The sequence below is a fragment of the Schistocerca gregaria genome, chromosome 2, assembly GCF_023897955.1.
Source record: "Schistocerca gregaria isolate iqSchGreg1 chromosome 2, iqSchGreg1.2, whole genome shotgun sequence".
In the NCBI taxonomy this organism is placed as follows: domain Eukaryota; kingdom Metazoa; phylum Arthropoda; class Insecta; order Orthoptera; family Acrididae; genus Schistocerca; species Schistocerca gregaria.
Window position 1 is genome coordinate 473,360,521 of NC_064921.1, and position 25,048 is coordinate 473,385,568.

The 25,048-nt window shown below is 39.1% G+C and overlaps 1 protein-coding gene across 1 annotated transcript in view; it reads right to left on the reverse strand.

The window, feature by feature from the left end:
• The window catches only part of LOC126326481 (peroxisome biogenesis factor 1-like), a 392,188-nt gene that overhangs the window by 171,240 nt on the left and 195,900 nt on the right, over positions 1-25,048 (reverse strand). Inside the window, exon 13 of the mRNA XM_049995644.1 lies at positions 14,685-14,749. Coding sequence (XP_049851601.1) covers positions 14,685-14,749 — 65 coding nt within the window. The remainder of the gene's footprint in view (positions 1-14,684; positions 14,750-25,048) is intronic.

Genomic DNA, 25,048 nt, shown 5'->3' on the forward strand with positions numbered 1-25,048 from the left:
GGATATAGAGGGGGGCCTCCAGTAACACGACCTTTGATTCCAAGTCAAGGGCAGCAGAGGTGCATGACCTGGAGACCACTACATGTAGGTGAAACAGGGTCATGCTTAGTGGAAGGAAGGCAGAGGCGACCATGATGAATGAAAAGATGGTAATTAAGACGACTAGAGGCAGCCCACAAGGAGGAGTTTTGTTCCTCTATTGTGACATCTAGTGGTGAACAAACTCATTGAGGAACTAAATTCCAGACAGTGCTTCTGCCAAGGATACGCAGACGACCTTGTCATAGTAATACTTCGCAAATTCACTGACACAATCAGGAATATGGCACAAGGAGGGTTGGACATTGTGCAGAAATGGTGCATTAAACGGGATCTGAGAGTTAATCCTAAGAAGACTGTTGTGATGCCATTTACGAAGAGAAATGTTCAACATGCAAGTTGGAATCTAAAGCTCTTCGATGAAACTCTACATGTGAAGGGGATAGTGAAATATCTAGGGGTAACCTTGGATGAGAAGCTAACTTGGACCCCTCATATTAAGAGCATCTGCTCCATGGCAAAAAGTACTTTAGCAAGTACTAGGAGGGCTTGTGGCAAAAACTGGAGCCTAAGCCCCAGGGGTATGCACTGGATATACACCACAGTGGTTAGACCTAGGATTTCCTATGGGCCGTAGTGTGGTGGAAGAAGGTAGAACAGTGGGTTGATGCTAAAGAGCTTGCTAAGGTGCAGAGATTAGCCTGCTTAGCCATAACGGGCAGAATTAGCAGCACACCAACCGCTGTAATGGAACCCATGCTGGATATGCCTCCACTTCACCTTTGGGTTAAGATGGAGGCAGCAGCTGGGGCACACAGACTTAAAACTGGCCAAAATTGGATCTCATTCGGATATTCAGAATCACACACTAACATAGTGAGTGAGGTAAATATAGGTATGGCTGGGTAAATGCCTTCCGACTATATAATAACTCCCAACTGCTTCAACAAGTCTTACAACATAATAATTGGAAGTAGGGAGCAGTGGGAGAAAACAGTTCAACACCGTATGGAGGACATCGTTTGGTTCACCGATGGGTCGAAAACAGACCAAGGCATGGGGGCAGGGTTGTACAGGGTTCAGCCAAGACTGGAGAGCATCATCTCTCTAGGGAAACTGGCCTCTGTATTCCAAGCTGAAATTACTGCAATCAGGGCATGTGTGGTGGAGAATACGCATAGGTGCTACAATGACCATAGTATCTACATCTATTCAGACAGCCATGCAGCCCTGAAATCATTAACAACTCCTGCAACAAGATCTAAGATCATTGCAGATTGCCACAGGGCTCTGGTTGAGCTAGGGGGAAGCAATAGGGTGAACCTAGTGTGGGTATCTGGCCACTCAGGAATCTGTGGCAATGAACAAACTGATAGAATGGCTAGGATGGGGGCAACCACTCCATTTATTGTACCAGAACCCGAACTAACAATCACCAAGGCTATGATCAAATTAGAACTATGGAACTGGCTTAGGAAACAGCACGCAGGATATTGGACCGAGGTCCATGATCAAAAACATGATAAAGTAATGATGGCCAAGCCATGTTTTAAAAGAAGCTCTGTAATCTTGGGATTGAACAGGAAAGAGATCAAACTCATGACTGGACTGATAACCGGCCATGAGAATTTCAAAAAAACACCTACACACAATGGGTATAATGGAAGAGGACCCTAAACGTAGGATCTGTGATGAGGGTGAAGAAACTGCATCATACCTAATCTTCGAATGCATGGCATTGGAGAAAAAAAGATACAGAATCTTCGGCACAACTACACTTGAAGAAATTGTGTCTAACAATAAACTGGTAGAGGCACTCCTTGCACTATTTAAGGGCACTGGTTGGCATTACTAGATATACAGGAAGCGATACTGCACAATAAACCTAGTTTCGGTGAGGGCAGTGGCGGGTCAGCCCTAAGCTGTTTTAGCTGCCTTGTTAAAACCAATCAATCTATGCATTTGAGCAGAGCATTAAAAGAAAAACCACCACAATACAATAAGAGGCATGATGAAGTGATTTTGCAGAATGACAATGTTCAACCCCACATTGCAAAAGAGGTCAAAACGTACTTGGAAACATTAAAATGGGAAGTCCTACCCCTCCCACTGTATTCTCCATACATTGCTCCCTCTGATGATCACCTGTTTATATCAATGGCCTGGGTGACCAACACTTCCGATCTCATGAAGAAGTCACAAATTGGATTGATTCGTGGGCCACTCCAAAAGATGAACAATTTTTTCGATGCGGGATTCGTACACTGCCTGAAAGATGGGAGAAAGTAGTGGCCAGTGATGTAAAATATAATGAATGATACATGTGTAACCAATTTGTTTCATTAAAGCCTCAAATGCTGTGAAAAAAAAAAAAAAAAACGGTGGAAGCAAAGTTGTACACCTTGTACAAAACAGATTCCAGGTCCTCTATGAAGGAAACTTTATGGAAGAGGGAAATTAAACATGTGGGCAAAATATCAAAGATAGTTATTTAGATGTGGGAGATAAAATCTTAGGATTTAAGGCACGTCAAAGGAAAGAATGGATCTTCAATGCTACATGGAATGAAATCAGCCACACAAAAGAACTAAAACTGAAGTTAAATCTTTGTAAGACAAGAGTGCAGAAGAGCAAACTGCAGAAAGAATACATGGAGGCAAACAAAAAAGTGAAAATATGGCTATGTCAAGATAAAAGGAAATGAGCAAGAAAAGTTAGTAGAAGAGGCAGCAAGACAAGGAAATATGAAAGAGCTCTAAAACATAAACAAATGGTTGTCAATGAAAAACTCAGACATGAGGGACCACTTAAGAACCAGGATGGGGTGATGCTTACAGCTCAACACCCACAGCTACAGAGATGGGAGGAGCGCTTCAAGGAACTTTTAAATTGTGAAGACAATCAAGAGGAACAGGTAAGAAATGTTCCAGAGGAAGTCGAAGGAGATCAAGACATAAATCTGCAATGCCCCACAATGGACAGGGGGATTGCTTTGAAAACCCAAATACAAAGTATCCAGGCCTAGAGAACACAGCACCAGAGCTCTTAAAAGTCGATATTGAAAGAACTGTTAAAATACTCCATCCGTTGCTGAAGCATATTTGGCTTGAAGAGAAATCTCCAAAGGAGTGGAAAAATGGTTTGCTGGTAAAGCTCCCAAAAAAGGGAAATTTGTCATACTGTAACAACCGGTGTGGTATTACATTGTTGTCAGTGCCCAGTAAGGTCCTCACCAGAATTATTTTAAACAGATTAAAGAGTCTCTTGATAAGTGACTGTGTAAAGAACAGGCCGGTTTTAGGGCACAATGCAGTTGTGTTGATCTTACTAGCACACTTAGGATTATTTTAGAGCAAAGCAAAGAATTACAAGCAACCATGTGCCTGGCATTCATTGATTTTCAAAACTGCTCTGGCAGGTGTTGCGGAAGTATGGCATACCACAGAAGATCTTAAACATCAAAAAAGATCTATATGATCTCCACAAGAGAAATATGACAGAGCCCATAAAAGTAACAACTGGAGTCTGTCGGGGTTGCATTTTATCACCAACACATTTTCTACTTATTCTAGACTCAGTTATGAGAAGAGTTATAGCAGGGAGGAGATGAGGAATCCAGTGGGGGATCCATGAATGTCTGGAGGATTTGGATTTTGCAGATGACATCGTTTTATTAGCTCAAAGGCTGACTGATATGCAAGCTAAATTAAACTTGCTGAAAGAAGAAGCAGAGACTGCTGGCCTCAAGATAAATACAGGCAAAACAAAGGAAATTAGAGTAAATTCAGGGAACATGGAGGTGCCACTGTTAATAGGGGAGCAGTGGGTGGAGACTGTCAACTCATTCCTCTATCTGGGTAATATAGAGATGGAAGATGGTGGAGCTGGAGATTACATGAAAGACCACATTAAAAAGGCAAATTCTGCCTTCATACAATTGTATCCAACATGGAAAAATAGAAATATCAGGTAAAAACAAAAATCCATATTTGAATACAAATGTGAAGGCTGTCCTGTATGCCAGTGAAAGCTCGAAAATGGATAAAAAGATAACATCCCAGTAACAAAGCTTCATAAATAAATGTCTCTGACACATCATGAATATCTGGTGGCCAGAAAAAATATGTAATGAGGAGCTCTGGTGAATAACAAACCAGATACCTATAGAAGATCAGCTACGAGAGAGAAAGTGGGGTTGGTTGGGGCACACATTGAGAAAACCAAATGGAACCATTGAGAAAAAAACATTGGAATGGAATCCCCAGGAAACAAGGAAGAGAAGAAGACCTAGGGGCACATGGAAGAGGACAGTGGAAGGGGAAGCAAAAAGAATTGGCAAGACCTGAGCAGAATTGAGACAAATGGCCAAAGACAGAGACAGATGGCGAGTTCTCCTGGATGCCCTATGCCCACACAGAGGAACAAAGGAATTAAGTCAAGTAAGTCAAGAAAATAATATTAACATTTTATTTAATTTGAGGAACAAAAGCTTTTTCTCCATTCATTGGCAATGAAATGCTTAGTATATAACTGCAAGCTGTCACATGATGCAGAACGCTCTTCAGTGTTAGATTTTGAAGATGGGACATTTCTTTATTTTTATCCTTTTTCTTTATTTTTATCCTTTCCATGACACAAAATAGTTGACAATGAAAAGTTACCCAAAATATAAGACATGGTCTTAGCTGCATTGCTGTATAACATGCAAAAATCTTCTATGCATAATTAACACCGTTGTCGTAGCAAAATCATTTTGCTTTAATACTTGCCCTTTAATACAGTTAAGTTTTACAAAACAATTCATTTCAGTCACATTTCTACACATACAGTATCTGGTGCAACTGAAACCAGAATGCTATATAATTTCAATCGGTTTTCTATAAGCAGGTTCTAAAGCATTGATTGAAACTCAAAGCTACACAAAGTCAGAGATCTAAATTTAGTTGCATGAAATTCATCTCATAATTGAAGCACATCATATGAAGAAAATGCAAAAACTCTAGACCTGGTGTATTTCTGCCTCAGATTTATTTCATGGAGTATTTCATTCTCCACTGTGTGACAAATGCTGATTTCTATGCAACCTACCAAACTGCACTACATGAAGGAACATGCAGCATGCTGCAATTATTATTCTTACTGTTATTATTATTCTTATTCTTATTATTATTATTATTATTATTGGTGAATTATACCCAGAAATTGAAGATGTTAAGCAAATAACTCAAACAATTTATCTTGTTCTGACAATAGGCTTTCATTCTTTCTGAAAAGACTAGTTTATCCTCATCCAGCCACATTAATTTGTACTGTTTTCTTTTGGTTGCTCTGATAAAACTTCCCATTTGTCTCTTTTGTGTCTCAAGCTGTTTCTTCCTAGAATGTCGGCTGGTCTTATGTTGCAGTATTTAGGTCCTTTCGAATTTCATCTAGCCAAGATGTGGAGTTCTTAAGTGAGATTATAGAATCTATTAATCTATTATTCTCTTTGTCAATCGATTTTCTAACAGTTGGCCGAGTTGACCAAAGAATTTCATTTGCCTTTTCCCAATACCAGTTCCAATATTTGAAAACTTTTGTGTTGTTTTAATGGATTGTAGGCTATAGCTATCTAGGGTACATCTTCCTTCTAGAATTTTCCAGATGATCTTTCCCTCTTCCATTTTGATGTCTTCAATTTGTTGTTTTCTGTTAAGGGTTTGTGTTTCACTCGCTTACAGGATTGCTGGTTTTATGATAGTACTGTAGTGTCATATTTTTTCCCATCTTGACATTTGTTGTAGAGGTTTTGTGTAAACCTTAATTAAATTTTAATTTTTTTTAGATGTTGCTGTGAGATTTTTTCAATACCTTTTGGTTCAATGAATTCTCCAAGGAATTTAAAGTCTGGGATTCTGTTAATTTTACCGTGTTTCGTTTTCAAGCTTGCAGTTTCTGTTTCTGAACAAAAGAATTGAGTTTTCTCAAATGAAATTTATAAACCTACTTTTTCTGCACATTCTTTGAGTATTTCCAGCTGTTTGACTGCAGTCTGCTCATCCACTGTTAGTATCGCCAGGTCATCTGTAAATGCAAGATATGGTAAGTAGAAGTTGTTTTTGCAAATGCCCTTTCGGATTGGCTGCCAAACCCCATATTTCTTGAGTTCTTTCTCTCATTCTTGCACAACTTTGACTGGAACTACATTGAACAGAATAGGAGAGAGTCCACACCTTATCTCACACCTGTTGGAATGTTGATGGGTTCTGAGATCTCCCCAATAAATTTTACTTTACATTTCATGCCAATTAGTGTTTGTTTTATGATTTCTCATGTCTAGGGATCCATCCCCCCCCCCCCCCCCCTCTCCCTCCCCCTCTACTAAAATTTGGAACAGTGAGGGCCTGTGTATTGATTCGTATGCTTTTTTTAAATCTACAAATGTGCATACTACAGGGTTTTTCTCTGAGAGCTCACATTTTGAGTATGGTTGTGAGGTTGAAAACTTGCTTCAGACATGATCTGTTTGGTCTGAATCCTGCTTGGTATCCTGCTACTTTGGGTTCTAATTGCTAATGTGTTCTATTCAAGGGAACAGCTGATAGAATTTTGTAGGTGACTGGTAATAGAGAGATCCTCCTATAGTTGTTTACATCTGATTTATTACCTTTTTAATGTAGTGGATGAATCAGATCAATCTTCCAGTCATCAAGGATTTTTTTCAGTTTGCCAGATGTTTTGGATTATTTTAGTAATTTCTCCGAGTGAATTCGAGCATAAATCTTTCAAGAATTCTGCTACAATTCTGTTCTCCCCTGATGTTTTATTGCTTTTAAGTTTCTTGATGAGCGGGTAAATTTCTTCTTGTGTTGGCCGTGACAAGTTCTGTGGCGAGGTTTCTGGCTGCATTTTCGGGAATCTCTCTTTGGGTTCTGGACAATTTAAAAGTTGTGAAAAATATGTGACTAGTACTGGGCAAGTTTCTTTACCTGTCAGGCCAATTTACCACATTATTTTCGGAAGCAAATGTTTTGTGGTGAGTACTCCTTGATCTGGTTTGTGAAGCTCTTATATAAATCATGTGTATTGTAGTTTTTGAAGTTTTCTTTGATTGACTGCAGTTGCTCATTGACATATTTTCGTTTAATTTGTCTCAAAATCTTAGAAGTCTATTTGTGCATTTCACAAAATTTCTTCTGTGTTTCTTCTGATTTATTTCAACTGTAAGTTTGAAAAGCCTTTCTTCTTTCTTCCCTCCCAGAGCACAAAGCCTTATCGTAGGTACCTTCAGTGCCATGCGGGAGGTTTGCGTGCTCCAATGAAGCCGAGAGCCGTGTGAGCGGTAGCGTAGCTACTGGCAGCGTCACCCATGCTGGACTGGTGTCGATGGAGGAGACAGACGAAATGTGTCCTGCAACATAGGGCAGGGGAGGCTCTATAGGCATAGGGAAGTCAACCCTCCCTGGCGAGTGAACCATAAAAAACCCAGGTTCTCCAAGATGGGGGTTGGGCATGAGTCTAACAACCTCACCCCAGGAAAAATGAGCTTGTTACGGAACCAAAGTACAAATAAAGCCAGATGGATGTAATGGATAAACAGCCTTGGTAACAGAAACGGCACATGAATTGGTATTTAGCGACATGGAACGCGAGAACACCGAACAAGCCTGGAGGACTACAGAACTTGAAAAAGGAATTGAAGAAATATAATGTGACGATAGTGGCAGTACAAGAAGTGAAATGGAAAGGAAGCAGAATATTAGCATCTGGACACACACACACTGTTTTACACCTGTGGAAGCAGAAGATATGGAGGCACAGGTTTTCTCGCTGATAATGCTCAAAAGTCTGCCACATGGAACTTTAACCCTGTTACTGAAAGAATCTACGTATTATGAATGAAAACCCATTTCTTCAATATGTCCTTCATATCTACACATGCACCAACAGAAGATGCAGAGTCGGTGGAAAAAGATGATGGAGCAGGATATAGCAGGAGTGGCAAAGCACGATGTTGAATTGGTTATGGGGGACTTCAGTGATCAAGCAGAAAAAGAAATCTCATACAGGAAAACAGCTGGTAAGGAGAGTCTGCATGACATTTGTAATGATAATCATATCAAGCTAATTGATTTTTCCATGAGTAATAACATGGTTATTAATAGCACACGGATGCAAAGGAAGTATATAAGGAAAGTTACTTGGGGCTCCCCAGATGGGATCACAAAAAATCAGATTGATTATGTACTCATAGATAGATGACATGCTTCAGATATATTAGAGGTGGATGGCTTTTATGGTGCAGATGGAGATAATGATCATTATTTGGTAAGAATCAAATACAGGCAGAGAATAGCCAATTACAAACATACAATAAAGCCATCACGCCAAGGTTTGATGATACCAAGTTAAAAACTGATGAAATTACAGTACAACAGTATAAAACTATCTTGACAAATAGACTTAATGAAGCCAAAGAGTGGGCAGGAGAGGATATTAAAGAAAGATGGGAAACAGTTAAAGGAAAATTACATAAGACAGCTGAAACTGTACTGAGCAGAAAGTAGCAATCAAGAACCCAGAGGTGGTTTGACGAAGGCTGTAGAAGGAAGACAGAAGAATGCAATGAGCAAGAAAAAGAATGATGCAGAGGAGAACTATAGGTACTGTAGAAGAATATCAGGAGAAGAGAAGGGAAGCAGATAAGGAATGTACGAGGAAAAAAGAGATAATTTGAAAAATGGTGGATTGATGAGTCAGAGGAGAGAAATCCTGCTCAAGAAACCAGGAAATATGAGGGTGAAAGCTATAAGGAAAGGATTCCAACATAGAGCAGTTTTTCGTAAAGATAAATAGGGAAATCTGATTGGAGGAAAAAAGCAGATTTTAGACCGATGGCTGGAGTATTTTAGTGAACTACTGAATGCAGAATTGAAAAATGAAGGTGGGATAGCTGCCGGTATGGCAGAAGAGGTGAGGCAGGAAGTAAATAGAGATGAAGAGCTCCAGGAATTAGTAGCAAAACCCACACTGGAAGAAGTTAAAGTTAATATCAAGACTCTTAAAAACAATAAAGTTCTGGGAAAAGACAATATTACAGCAGAAATGATAAAATATGGTGGAGAAAAACTAGTAAGGGTTTATCATGAGATTATAGTGGAAATATGGGGAAAAAAATATGCTGAAACAGTGGAGTACAGGAATTCTCTGCCCTATACATAAGAAACACGACAAAGCTGACTCCAGTAATTAACGAGGAACTGCATTACTCAGTATATTATATAAAGTATTAGGAAAAATCATGGCTGGACAGTTAAAAACATACATAGAAGAGTATCTAGGAAACTACCAGTGTGGTTTCAGACCTAATAAACACATCAAAAAAAGTTTTGCAACACCTCGTTTCCGAGAGTTCCGGAACCTGTATAGAAAATTGGAATAGAGATCAACATAAACATCATTTCCACCATTTTTATTGCTCAAGAAAAACTACACGTTGCATGTTGTACCACCATACAGCGAGACCATCAGAGGTGGTGGTCCAGATTGCTGTACACACCAGTACCTCTAATACCCAGCAGCATGTCCTCTTGCATTGATGCATGCTTGTATTTATCATGGCATACTATCCACAAGTTGTCCGCAGCTCTTGGTCTTGCGACAGCATTCTGACTTACCGTGCACAGGGTTCCTGGTTCGATTCCCGGCAGGGTCAGGGATTTTCTATGCCTCGAGATGACTGGATGTTGTGTGTCTTTCATCATCATTTCATCCTCATTCACTCGCAAGTCGCCAAAGTGGCGTTAAAGAACTTGTGGAGTGGTGGCTGAACCACCCCACAATGGGCCGTATGCTCATTATTATTATTATTATTATTATTATTATTATTATTATTATTAGTAGTAGTAGTAGTAGTAGTAGTAGTAGTAGTAGTAGTATTATCCACAAGTTCATCGAGGCACTGTCGGTCCAGATTGTCCCACTACTCAACGGCAATTCAGCATAGATCCTTCAGAGAGGTTTGCAGGTCACGTCGCCCATAAACAGCACTTTCCAAGGTGTCCCAGGCATGTTCGATAGGGTTAATGTCTGAAGAACATGCTGGCCACTCTAGTCGAGCGATGTTGTTATCTTGAAGGAAGTCATTCACAAGATGTGTGTATGATGGGCGCGCAAATTGTCGTCCACAAAGATGAATGCCTCGCCAATATGCTGCCCATATAGTTGCACTATTGGTCAGAGGATGGCATTCATGTATCGTACAGCCATTATGGCACTTTCCATGACCACCATGACCCCACATAATGCCACCCCAAAACAGCAAGGAACCTCCACGGTGCTGCAATCGCTGGACAGTGTGTCTAAGGCGTTTAGCTTGACCGGGTTTCCTTCAAACACATCTCTGACAATTGTCTGTTAGAAGGCATATGTGACACTCATCGGTGAAGAGAGCATGATGAGTGGTCCATTCAGCATGTTGTTGGACTCATCTGTACTATGCTGCATGATTTTGTGGTTGCAAAGATGGACCTTACCATGGATGTCAGAAGTGAAGTAGAGCATCATGCAGACTATTGTGCACAGTTTGAGTCGTAACACAACGTTCTGTGGCTGCACGGAAAGTATTATTCAACATGGTGGTGGTGCTGCTGTCAGGGCTCCTCCAAGCCATAATCCGTACCTAGCTGTCATCCACTGCAGTAGTAGCCCTTAGGCAGCCTGAGCAAGGTATGTCATGGACACTTCTTATCTCTCTGTATCTCCTCCAGGTCTGAACAACATCACTTTGCTTCACTCCAATACGCCTGGACACTCCCCTTGTTGAGAACCCTTCCTGGCACAAAATAAAAATGCAGACATGATAGAACTGCGGTATTGACCATCTAGGTATGGTTGAACTACAGACAACATGAGCCGTGTACCTCCTTCCTGGTAGAAAGACTGGAACTGATCGACTGTCGGATCCCCTACGTCTAATAGGCGCTGCTCACACATGGTTGTTGATATCTTTGGACAAGTTTAGTGACATCTCTGTACAGTCAAAGGGACTGTGTGTGTGATACAATATCCACAGTCAACGTCAATCTTCAAGAGTTCTGGGAACCAGGGTGATGCAAAACTTTTTCACTATCAGACAGATCTTTGAAAAATATTACAAGTTCAACATTGATGTCCACCAGCTGTTCATTGACCTCAAAAAAAAAAACAAGCTTATTGATAGTATCAAAAGCGATCAACATTGGAAGGCAAATTGAAGAGGCAGAGTCCCTAAGAAACTGATAAGATTGGTTCAAATTACTTTGAGAAGAACAAAGTAAAGATTGAGAGCACTTTATCAAAGGCATTTGAAGTTAACCAAGGACTGCGGCAGGGTGATGTGCTCTCCACTATTCGGTTTATTCTCGCCTTGGAGAGTGTAATGCAAAATACACAAAGCAACAACCCTGGGGGAACACTGTGTAATAGAGTTACCCAGGAGCTTGCTGTTATTTGTTAACCAGGAGGAAACAGCACCTGAAAGAAAAGTTTGAGAATGTAGAAATATATGGTGCAGAGATGGGGCTGACCATTAATCAGTCATAGACCAAGTATACGTTAACATCTAGGAAAAGATATAGTGAAGGAGAAAGAAGCATGACTTTGAACGGAAAAGAATATGAATGCTGTGAGAGCTTTAAATATCTTGGGTCACTGGTAACTGAGAATAATGATATGAGAGAAGAAATACATGCAAGGATTGCAGCTGGTAACAGAAGCTACTTTGCACTGGTTAAAGTGTTTAAAGCAAGGAGCCTTAGTAGGAATCTGAAGCTGATGGTGTATCGTACAGTAGTTAGACGTATGGTGATGTATGGGCCAGTGAATGATAGGGATTTTCAGAGAATCGGAAATAATAAGGATATCAGAAAGTTGTACAACAAACCAGATATCATGACTGGAATAAAGAGTAATAGATTACGTTGGTTAGGACATGTAGAAAGAATGGTGGAGAACAGCACAGACAAGAAAGTTTTCAAAGGAAAACCAGGTGGAAGTCATATAAGAGGCAGACCAACGATCACACAACGTGGAAGAGGACTTGAGAAGGATGGGAGTGAGAAGATGGAGAACCAAGACAGCGAGCAGAGAAGAGTGGGCAAAGGTTCCCCACAAAGGCTGTAGCGCCAAGTAGTAGTAGTAGTAGTAGTAGTAGTAGTAGTAGTAGTAGTTTCTTCTTTCTTCTTGTGCATTGTAGAATTCTTGATTCCACAAGAGTATTTTGGTTTTTTGTGAAGAAAGATCAGATCTCTTGCAGTTTTGATGATTTTAGTTTGAAATTTCTCCCAATCTTCTTCGTGTTGTTCTTCCCATTTTTCAGTGATTTTGGAGTCTTTGATTTTGTGTAGAACAAATTTTGGGATCAGTGTTTTTTTTTTAATTTCCTCTTGGGTGTGAATTTATTTTTTATTCTGGTTAAATAATGATTCGAATTAATATTTGCACCTCTGCACACTTGCACACCATGAATTTCTTTTTGGTTTCTGCAATTATTATTATTATTATTATTAAGTTTGTTTTCCAATAAACAAGAACGGTTCTTACTAGTGAAGTGAGAATGACAATCCATAATTCTGGAAACCATAATTACTACTACTTCACTAAAAAGCTCAAGACATTTATAACTTGATCATTTTGGAAATAAGTGTTGCCACACCTCACATGTACTAATAATTATAATTTTATTCACACAACGGAATGATGTACAAACATGGTAAAATATGGCCACTGTCCAGCCAGACTGTGTCTACCTCATAGATGAACTGCAGATACTCACTGGCCTCCATGATGTGTGGGGCAAAGCTGGGATAACTTGATTTATTTAGTTACCTCAATGTTTTAATAATCAGCTTTAAAATTTAAAATGGTTTATATTGTTGAAATATCAGACTAAATACAAGTACCATTTTAAAACAAAATAAAAAACAAAAACAATACTGCAACAAATTTATTTTTACATGGAACCCTGCATCTACTTCACAACATAATTTCTACTTATATTAAGGCACTTACTGTATCTTTCTACCAGCTTCTGAAATCTGTTCTCATGGAAAAATGCCAGCCATTTTTTCACTAGTCTTGATTTGATGTCATCATCATCTTCTTTATAGTGTTAACTGACAAGGTGCTTCTTTGAGTACAAAATAGGTGCTACGTCAGGGCTACCTGGAGGATGATTAAATTGTCCCCAGTTGTACGATGTGATGAGATCTTAAGTGCAATGAGCCACAAGGGGACAGACATTTCCATGCAGCAAAATGATGTCTCTACTAAGTATGCCATACCTTTTGTTTTGGATTGCACATAATAGTTTCGTTCAGTTCTCACAGTAACTATCTGTACTGAGTGAGTTACCTTGAAGCAAAAATCGAGAAGCAAAATACCGTCCCTGTCTCGGGACATAGTAAACATGATTTTTATGGCTGGAATTGTTTGCTAGTACTTCAATTTCTTAGCATATGTTGAATGTGTCCATTCCAAGAACTGTTGTTTTGATTTATGTGTAACATGAGCAACCCATGTTTCAATATCAGTGATAATAGTATCTCTGGTGGAAAGTCACTGCACTTGCTAAATAATTAGTTTTGCATAACTCAAATCAGCATTTTTTGTAATCTAACATGAAAACTACTTCCGATAGTGTAAGCATTCTGTCATAATTCCATATAGAACACTTCTTCAAATGTGAGGGAAGGTACAAGATGATGACGAAATCATGGATTGCCTACCTTCTAAATTTTTTTATCAATCTTCTGCATCACATTGTCAGTAATGACTTTAAATGCTGTATACAATTTTCCAAGCATTCTAGCATTCATAGTGCTTTTTCCATAGACTTTACTAAATATTCTGATGAATTTTGGCATCTTTTACATCTCTTGAATTCAACAAATGAATATCAATGTGTATTTCACTATCAATGGCATTTTCACTCTACTGAGTTACTTTGAACGTATACAAACAAATTTTCATGTGAGCAAAAGCTACTGTACGGCATTTGTGGTAGTCAACAGTTGAAAGCATTTTGCGAGCATGCAGAGTATGGTGACCGAAAACACCAATGACCATATTTCAAAATGGTACTTACTTCAAAAAGAAACCTCATCTGCTTAAAGCTCTTTAGAGCTCAATGAATAATTTATGTAGCGTTGTATGATTTCAAATTGCCTGATATAAGCTAACATCTACTTTCATTCCACATATGTAGCTCATACTAACATTTCCATTAATTCAATTCTGTATAATGTTCTACTAAGTGAAAATTATGTTAAGAGATGTAAGTTTATGCCAGAATGGATCAAAAACAGCTAGTCAATTATAATAATCACACAATTTAAATTGTGTTTACAATGAAGCACTATACTGAAACTGAAAAACAACAATAATTAGCGTGTTCACTTTAGGTCATTGCTAAGCTAAATTAGACATTATTTTTAATATAAAATGGATTAAGTAGCTTTGTTCATTTCTGTAAATGTCTTTTGATGTAAGTACATTGAAACTTTTGATTGAAATCAGGTATATTTCAATATGTGATAGTTTATGTATTTTGAAGTAATAAGACAAATAAATTATCAATTACAGGCAACTTATTTGAAAAAAGTTAATAAAAGCTTCAAAAAATTTACCTTATAAAAAGATTCCTTACAGCTTCTTCACTGGCTCCTATGTATTTTGAAAGCAGTTCAGGTCCCTACAACAATAAAACATTGATAACATGGTAAATGAAAACCAACATTGACTACAATCAACAGTACTGCCTGACAAAAAAGTGAGGAGAAAGCCAAATGAAGCTTCATGAGTTCAGTTGGTATGTAGGGTTATTTGAGTGATTACAAAATTGAGTCAAATTTGCCAATAACTTGGTAGTATGAGTCCATTTATCAGTATGACATTGCAGTCACTCTGCTCTGGATTCATACACCAATTCAGTTGGAAAAGATATCACAAGGCTGTTCTATACTTGCCTGAGGCAAGCTGGCCCAGAAATGCTGTAAGTGATTCTTGATATTCTGGATATTGGCACTCGAGTGGAGCTGACATCTGAGCTGGCCCAACACATGTTCTATTGGGGACAGATCCGGCGATCTTGTTGGCCATGGAAAAATCTCAACATTACACAGATAGTTCTTAGCCACATGTGCCATGTGTTGTTGAATGTTGCTCTGTTGAAAAATGGCACCATGATGCTGTTTCATAAGAGGTATCACTTGAGGGTGTAGAAAGCCTGTGAGACACTGCTGTGCCATCAGAGTTCCCTCAATCACTTGCTAGTGACCTGAAATTATACCAACTGGCTCCCCACAGCATGACACCAGAAGTAACACTGCTGTGCCCCACCAAAACATTGGAAGACTGGGACCTCTCCTCACCATACTGTCTCACAATAGTCATCCGAGGTACTGTGGATCATGATTAATCACTGAACACAATGTGATGCCATCAGCAGTTTATGCTCCCCGGTAATGCACCACTCCAAACGTAGTATTTTGTGCTGTAGTATAGATGGCAGGGTATGAAGGAGACAGTAATTCCAAAGTCTCCCTGTTGTTAGTATCAGGCTTGATAACAACACTAAACTTGAACAAAACTATTGCACTCTGGTGGCTATTCAACCTTTCACAGAGAATTCCAACTCTAATCATTTACACCCTAATGGTGTCTTCATGTATGAAGTTACACTGCTTCATGGTGCTTCAGGATGCTTCATGGTGCAGGATGACAAAGTATGTTGTAGGATAGTGTTAGTCCTGACAGTAAAAAGTAAAACCATAGTAATTGAGATAGAATAGATTGCATTACTTGTTGTTGTGGTCTTCAGTCCAAAGACTGGTCTGATGCACCTCTCCATGCTACTCTATCCTATTGAAGCCCCTTCATCTCCAAGTAACTACTGCGGCCTATTTGAATCTGCTCACTATTCTCCAGCTACAATATCAGCCCCCTCCACACACACACACACACACACACACACACACACACACACACACACACATTAATAAACTGATGACCCCTTAATGTGTCAGAAACTGTCCTATCAACCAATCCCTTTTCTTAGTCGAGTTGGGTCACAAGTTTCTTTCCTCCCAATGCTATTCAGTACCTCCTCATGAGTTATGCAATTTACCTATCTAGTCTTCAGCATTCTTCTGTAGCACCACAAAAGTTTCTTTCAATTTTTGTCTGAACTGATTATCATTAACATTTGATTTCCATACATGCCTACACTTTACACAAATCCCTTCAGAAAAGACTTCTTAACAAATCTACATTTGATGTTGATATATAGCAGTTTTTAATGCCACTGCCAGTATACATTTTTTATCTTCTCTATTTTGGCCATCATCAGTAATTTTGCTACCCAAATAGCACAACTCGTCTACTATTTCACTTGCCTCATTTTCTAGTCTAATTCCCTCAGCATCACCTGATTTATTTCAACTACATTCCATTACCCTCGTGTGGTATCGATAGCTAAGATGCCACAGCAAGGGCAAAGTTGTTAGGTTGGCATGAAGACACCGACAGTGCCCTCTAGCCAGGGCTGGAGAGCTCTACAAGCATCGCTCCAGATTCTCCCCATTTCATCCAGTGCAAACAGCTTAGTTTGCTATTGAGACTTTGCACCAGTTACGATGGGGCCACAACATTGCACCTACATGTCATTATCTAAAGTTATATTATATATTTGCATATGTTTGTACACTAGTAAAGGTGCTTTAACTGTATTTTCAGTAAGGACGTGTATTACCTTTTCCTGCTCCTATCCACGTGCCGCCTTCCAGGTGGGATACAATACCTTGTTTTACTTTTTTTGGTGTTCATCTTATATGCTCCTTTCAAGAAACAGTCAGTTCCTTTCAGCTAATCTTCAATGTCCTTTGTTGTCTCTGACAGAATTACAGTGTCATTGGCAAACATAAAGGTTTTTATTTCTTCTTCCTGAACTTTAATCCCTACTTGCAAATTTTTCTTTGGTTTCCTTCACTACTCGCTGAATGTTCAGATTGAATAACACCAGGACAGACTGCCAACTTGTCTTACTTCCATCTTAACCATTGTTGCCCTTTCATGCTCCTCAACTCTTATAATTTGTAACATTAGTATTGGAAGTAAAATCTAATGCATAACCTTTCAAAGCCCAGCAAGTTTCTCAAAACTCTGGAGATGAAAGCATAAACTAAGATCCCACTCTTCTTAAAAATTTGTAAGCAGATTCCAACAAGGATTATACACTCACTAGTAGTAAATGCATCATTTTTTGTATAATTAGAGCTTCACGTATCCTGATAAGTCTGACTGCTTTTATTTTACAATGGGCCTATTTTGGCTGAACTGATGTTAAGTCTGATGGTAATGTCTTCCATGTGATATCTGTGGTTATGTTACATTACTGTAGTAGCAATAGTAGGCAACAATAGTAATAATAGTTAGTTATCACTTCATAATCAACTATTATTACTACAGTAATACCAACAGGATGTATCTAACAAGCAAACAGACAGTAATAGAACCATGGGTATCACATGAATGCCAAAACCATCAGAAAAAAAACATGATGATAGCAACTCAGATGAAACGGATCTACTGCAAAATAAACGCAACCAAACTTAGGAGTAGGCTTGGAATTACATCTATACAATGTCCTTAAAAGACACATAATAAGCAGAAGAATATAAATTGCATTATCTTTTGTTGTTTGACCTGCACTGTTGTGAATGCCGTGACATACAAAACGTACATTCATGCTTGCTATAATTAGTAATTAGATGTATTCTCTCTCTCTCTCTCTCTCTCTCTCTCTCTCTCTCTCTCACACACACACACACACACACACACACACACACACACACACACACACAAAAGCAACTAGAACAAGCAAATTAGTTAAAAAAGTTTTGATTAAATATGACATACTACAAATCAGAAACCATACTTTTGAGATATATATATATATATCAAGAATTACCAAGCGGGAAAGCACCGGTAGATAGGCACAATGAATAAAACACACAAACACACACACAGAATTTCGAGCTTTCGCAACCGGCGGCTGCTTCGTCAGGAAAGAGGGAAGGAAAAGGAAAGATGAAAGGATGTGGGTTTTAAGTGGTCATTCCAATCCCGGGAGTGAAAAGACTTATCTGACGAAGCAGCCGTTGGTAGCGAAAGCTCGAAATTCTGTGTGTGTGTTTGTGTGTTTTATTCATTGTGCCTATCTACCGGCGCTTTCCCGCTTGGTAAGTCTTGGAATCTTTGTTTTTAATATATTTTTCCCATGTGGAAGTTTTATCTCCACCTCCCCCACCCCCCACCTTTAAGCCAATACCACCACCAATCTAGGTGAAAAAGCCAGATAACAAAAACTTCTGAATCCAACATGGACAAACACACACACACACACACACACACACACACACACACACACACACACAAGGTGAAGATTTATGATGTTCTCCTACACCTTCCTTACATAATTTGTGAGGTTGGTACAATTCATCCCAAGTTTACACAATTGAAATTACTTCCTTCCCAACAACAAGGAAATTGTCAGGTTACTTATGTGGTATAATAAAGGTCGAAAAGTAGATATTGTTGGCATCCCTTGTAAGCTGCCACAACACACTGAACAGTAATTTTGTCATGTTAAGGCGTTACATCACACACTACACACTATGCTTAACTGACCTGCACAGTAGTCTAGAGACATTTGTAAACCATATTTTTGGTTGAGCTAAAGCCCCACCAGTGCCTTTCCATAACATCTCTTTTTCCACAATTCTCAAAAAAGTAATGTATTGTAGAGTAGCTTCACACCTTTGTAAAAATAAAGTTTTAACAAAATGTCAGTTTGGTTTCCAGAAAGTTTTTTCAACGGAAAATGCTATATATACTTTCACTAATGAAATATTAAAAGCTCTGAGAAACCAGAAGTCACCTGTTGGGATTTTTTGTGATCTCTCAATGGATTTTGATTGTGTAAATCATGGAATACTTCTAGATAAGCTCAAGTACTGTGGTATGAATGGGGCAGCACTCAAATGGTTTAAATCGTACCTAACTGAAAGAGTGCAGAAAGTTGAAATAAGCAGTTCACATAATATGCAAAAAACTAGTGATTTCTCAAACTGGGGAAAAATCAAGACTGGGTGCCGCAAGATTTGGCCTTGGGTCCTCTGCTGTTCTTAATTTATATTAATGACTTGCCATTCAATATTCATGAAGATGCAAAGCTGGTACTTTTTGCCGATGATACAAGTTTAGCTATCACACCCAACAGACAAGAATTAACTGGTGAAATTGTAAATGACGTTTTTCAGAAAATCATTAAGTGGTTCTCTGCAAATGTTATCTCATTAAACTTTGGCAAAACACAGTACATACAGTTCCACACAGTAAATGGAATGACACCATTAATAAATATAGACTTCGATCAGAAATTGGTAGCTAGGGTAGAATGTTCAAAATTTCTAGGTGTATGCATTGATGAGGGGTTGAACTGGAAAAAAACACACTGAGGACCTGCTAAAACATTTTAGTTCAGTTACTTATGCTATTAGGGTCATTGCAAATTTTGGCGATATACATCTCAGTAAATTAACTCACCACACCTATTTTCATTCTCTGCTTTCGTATGGCATCATATTCTGGGGTAACTTATCATTGAGTAAAACAGTGCTCATTGTACAAAAGCATGTAAACAGAATAATTGTTGGAGCTCATCGAAGATCATCCTGCAGACACTTATTTAAAGAGCTAGAGATCTTCACTATAGCCTCACAATATGTATATTCACCAAAGAAATTTGTTATTAACAATCCGAACGAATTCAAAAGTAATAGCAGTGTACATGGCTACAACACAAGGAGAAAGAATGATCTTCACTACTCAAGGTTAACTAACTTTGGCTCAGAAGGGGGTAATTACGCTGCCACAAAAGCCTTTGGTCACTTACCTAACAGCATCAAAGGTCTGACAGATAGCCATGCAACATGTAAAAGGAAATTGAAAGAATTTCTTAATGGCCACTCCTACTCATTAGACAAATTTTTGGATATAGTAAGTGGGTAATTTCCCCAACCCCCATCAAAAAATAAAAAAAATAAATAAAAAATAAAAATAAAAATAATATTAAGTGTCATATAATATTTTGTGTAATGTAATATCTTGTATAGACACCTTTTATTTACCTGACACTTTCCACATCATTACGAAGTGTTATATTCATTATCTATGGAACAAGTACTAATCTAATCTAATCTAATCTACAGGATATTGCAACATGATTCTGACTGGTTGTAGTGGTAATTTTAGTGAACTCATGTGCAATTGTCTGCATGATATATATTTTAATTATCGGAATGTTCCCACACTATAACTGTCATATGACATAGTCCATCTCTACTGGAAGTCATGCTGATGGTTCCCCACACTACAGAACATTTTGTATGGTGGTTTAAAAAGATAAGGTGAATATTTCTTAGTTTGGCAGTGAAAGAAATATTAGGTACTTATTTTTTAACTTAGTGCCTTATTATATCAGTGCATTTCATCCACTGTTTTATCCAGAGAGGACATTCTTCTTCTAAAGTGAGATTCTGGAAGGATAGCTGAAACCCACATGCAGTGCCAAACCTAAACGCTTTCTTTAGACCCAATATGTTTCCCACCCACAAATTACAGAATAGACAAAAATATAGAGGGTGCCAAATTTTGTATAAAAAAAAATGGATGATCAAATGACTTGTATTTCAAATATACACTTTTCCCACTCAGGAACCACGTTTTTGGGCAGCTACTTCCGTTCACACTACTGCCATCTTTTTACACATTTTCTAGTTAGTCCACAAGAGCTGCCTAGCAGTCACTAGTTTTTGAAGCCTTTGTAAGCTAAACAATGAGAAGAATCCTTTTCCCTTCTCAGACAACAATGGCTGTGACATTCAGATACATGAAATTAATCTCCCTTTAGAGGTGCAGCAGTGGTATTGGCTTTAACAACATATTCAGTTCCCCTCCATTTTTTCTTCTTCTTCTTATTCTTGTTCTTCTTCTTCCCTCCCTCCCTCTCTCTCTCTCTCTCTCTCTCTCTCTCTCTCTCTCTCTCTCTCTCTCTCACTCACTCACTCACCCACTCACTCACTCATTCATTATTCCCTGATATGGACCCACATAACAATACAGTCTCACAATATCAGTTGGACTCTTTATAAACTGCCCAAATACTGATGAAAACTAGTTCTCACAACTGACTTCACCACTACTTAGCAAATGTGACACCCCTCTCGCTCAAAGCATTTGCATAGTTAATTCTTCACGTAAAGTTTGCCAAATCTTTCCTCTAGAATTTCTATGGCGTCAATTATTCTCTGCACCTTTACTCAAGGACACTCCAATGCCACATTTTGCACTTTCAACATTTCATTCATATATCCACTACCTCACTCACTCTATCATCACATACTATAGATCTCATCAAGAAGTGATGTGGAACACATCAAGATGTACATGGATTAAAGACCAGCAAATCATATAAAGTACTATCTTTACACTATACTAACAAAATCATCAAAATGCCTGCAGTTGATGCTTATGACAGCTAAAATTCAACCAGTAAATTATAAAAAAATCTGCTGTTGTTAAAAAAGCTGTTACTCCCTTGGGTATATTAAATATCTACTACTTATCTCCAGTTGGTAATTTAATATTAATTTGATTAAAAACGTTGGTGTTTTTAAAAGAAAAATACACACATACATTTTTGGTACAGAGAAAATATGGATACACTGTAGTCATCTGATAACTGACTGTGGAACACACCAGCGGAATAATTCAGATAATGCAGGGTCAAACAAGTCCATCAATAATCCATAGAATGGCAATCTTAAATGTAAACCAGTTGGAATACGGTACACGGCCCATGAAAGTACTGTGTCAGTGAAATACAGACTTTAGCACAGTGTGATTCAAAGTGTCTTGCACCTACTCAGAGGCCGGATTTTATCTCTGGCTTGATACTAGTAACCAGACCCATATGACAGTCCATTGGTATCTCTTACTAGCTGCTAGTGGAGTCAGTGATAGCATACATCACAGTTTATTGGACTCAGTGCCTGATGTCAGAGGTACAGCATTCCTTCTCCCTTTAATTGGTGCACAGAGCTAGAAATCTCTGCTTGCAGAAGGAGTTTGCTGCTGAAACTGGAGTTGGCTGGTGCTGATGTTCTGGTATTTGGGTTTATGCTGCGAAGTCACTGTCGCTGCAGGTGGAGAAGGGTTCCATTCCACGAACAACCAACTCTGATAGCACTGAACCTAGGCACGTGAGTCTGCCAGGCACCTGAAATTGTATTGAGCTGACTCTGGGGACAGTAGTCGTTGTCTCAAGCTAAAAGCCACTAAACTTGGGCACAGCTTGTTGGCGTGTCATACCACCACGGTGGCATTTACATCCACTGTTAACTTCTGTCACCCAAAGAACTTATTGTTTCGCTTGCTGTGGTATTTGACATTTGAATGACAGACAGAATCTGGAGTACGCATCTATGACAAGCCACATCTCTGGCAGGGATGGGCCACCAAAGTCCAAATTTACGTGTTCCCATGACAGCTGTGGTGCTGATCAGGCATGGGACTGCTGCAGATATGCTGATTGGGTTCATGTTCAGCTCTCACAGGAGGGCACTGTCATCTCAATGTCCTGCATGATGCCACAGGCATTTTGGCTAGCCAACACCTTCATGCATGACATCCCCTGGTGGTCAGCATGCAGGAGATTTGTGCCATGCTGACACAGTGGTAGTGGGATAAGCATCCAGCACTCATTGTCATCACTGTCTGATGTCAGCAGCAGTACTCCCTGCACCATCTGGATTACATTTTTTAGGGAAAAATATGTGCGGGATCTGGAAGGAAGTGCATTGGGAAGTATTCCAGATAATCTTGGCAAATGTATTTCATAACTTGTTTGAGGATAAGATCCTCAGCTATATACTTCACCATTACAGATGCAGTGACAGCAAACCATTGTAGGTAGTTTTGTAAGGTGTCCTATATTTGGAAGCACTTTGTTTCCCAAGACTTAAGTTTGAGATCTGGTCCCTTAGACAGTGTGGATAGGACACCAGCGTTACTGTGTGGTGCTGCCAGTTGACAGTGAATCAAACAATTGTAAATGCAGAGGAGGAAAGCACAGTGCTATAGGTATTGTTTCACTTTCCCTGGAAGTTCAATCTTCCACATCTCAGGAATCCACCATATAGTGCATGGCCAAGGTACCACATACCACTACTAGTCATTTCCTTCCTGTTCCACTCACAAACACAGTCAGGGAAATTGACTGTCTATAAGCCTCCACATGCACCCTAATTTTTCTCATCTTACCTTTGTGGTCCTTATATAAAATGTATGTTGGTGGCAGTAGGTTCAATCTGCAGTCAGCCTCAAATAAATTTCCACAACAATGCTTGTGGTATACACCACTTCTAACAAACACCGAACTCCAGTACGCGGCCACCAAATACATCGTTGGCCGCACATCTCTGGGCGGCCCACTGCTTCCATCGCTGGCAGTCTTCACACACACGCTCCCTTACGTGGCCGAGAAATACACTGCTGGCTGCACTTCTCTGGGTGGCTCGTGGCTACCATCGCTGGCCGCCTTCACGCGCACGCGTTTGTCAGCACAAAGCAGTTGGCTACACCAGGAAACATTGCGATTGGTTTTCCCTGGAAAACAGCGACCCCAGCCAACGGCTCCATTAACTAGCAAGCCTTATATAAACCCGGCTGCTGCTGCAAACGACAGTTCTCATCAACAAGTGCAGTACGCTGTGTTCCAGCTGCTTGTGGATGACTCGCCGCACCACTCTAGGTTATCTGGCTGCTCGTCGGAAATCTTGCGGATTCACTTGGAGAGACTGAACTTCACTGGACTTGGGAATAATTACGAGACGTGCACCCCACCATGCACATTTGGACATTGGTATACCCGAACTTTAATTATGCATTACTTCTGAGTGTGGGCTGGGTAGATGCTTGGCTAACATAATTGTTAAAAAGTGATTTGTGATTTAATAAACCAGACTGAAGAGGTTATTGTGTTATTCCTGGTTATAACAATGCTCCATGAAAAGAGAATTGTATTCCTTACTGGAATTCCCATCACAAAGTATGTCCACAATAATTGCATGTCGATCGAACCTACCAGCAGCAAATCTAACAGGCCACCTTTGAATTGCTTGGATGTCTTCCTTTAATCCAAACTGGCAGATGATCCCAAACATTCAAGCATTACTGAAGAACATGTTGCACTATTGTTCTATACAATGTCTCCTTTACAGATGATCTACACAATCCCAAAATTCTCCCAATTAAACAAAGGCATTCACCTAGATTACTACCAACCTGATGTGCTCATTCCATTTTGTATCACTTTGCAACATTACACCTTAATGTTTACTTAGTTGATGTGACCATGTCAACCAGCACACCACTAAGCCCATATTCAAACATTACATGTTGTTTCTCCTACTCATTTGCATTAGCTGCCACTTTCCTACATTTAGAGCAAGATGTCATTCACCAAACCAACTATAAATTATGTATAAGTCACCTCAGGACTAAACAAAGAGATTAATAGTTAATGGTATCTTGGGAAGATCTAAAATTTTGTGCCTCAAAGAAATGTACTGAACTTTTGGAAGCCAAACATGACAGTCAGTGCCTTTAACAACAACAACAACAACAACAACAACAAGAATAATAATAATAATAATAATAATAATAATAATAATAATAATAATCTGGGAGTAACTGACCTCGACTGAAGTATTTTAGATGTGTATATGGTGGTTGTTCATGCACCAAATCATTCTTGTTAGAAAAAACACACATTGTGTCATGTTGAGACACACACAATGGCCAGTATGAGGTGTTCATACATTCCCAGACAAGATGCACACATTAGATAATATTTTAATTTGTGAAAAGC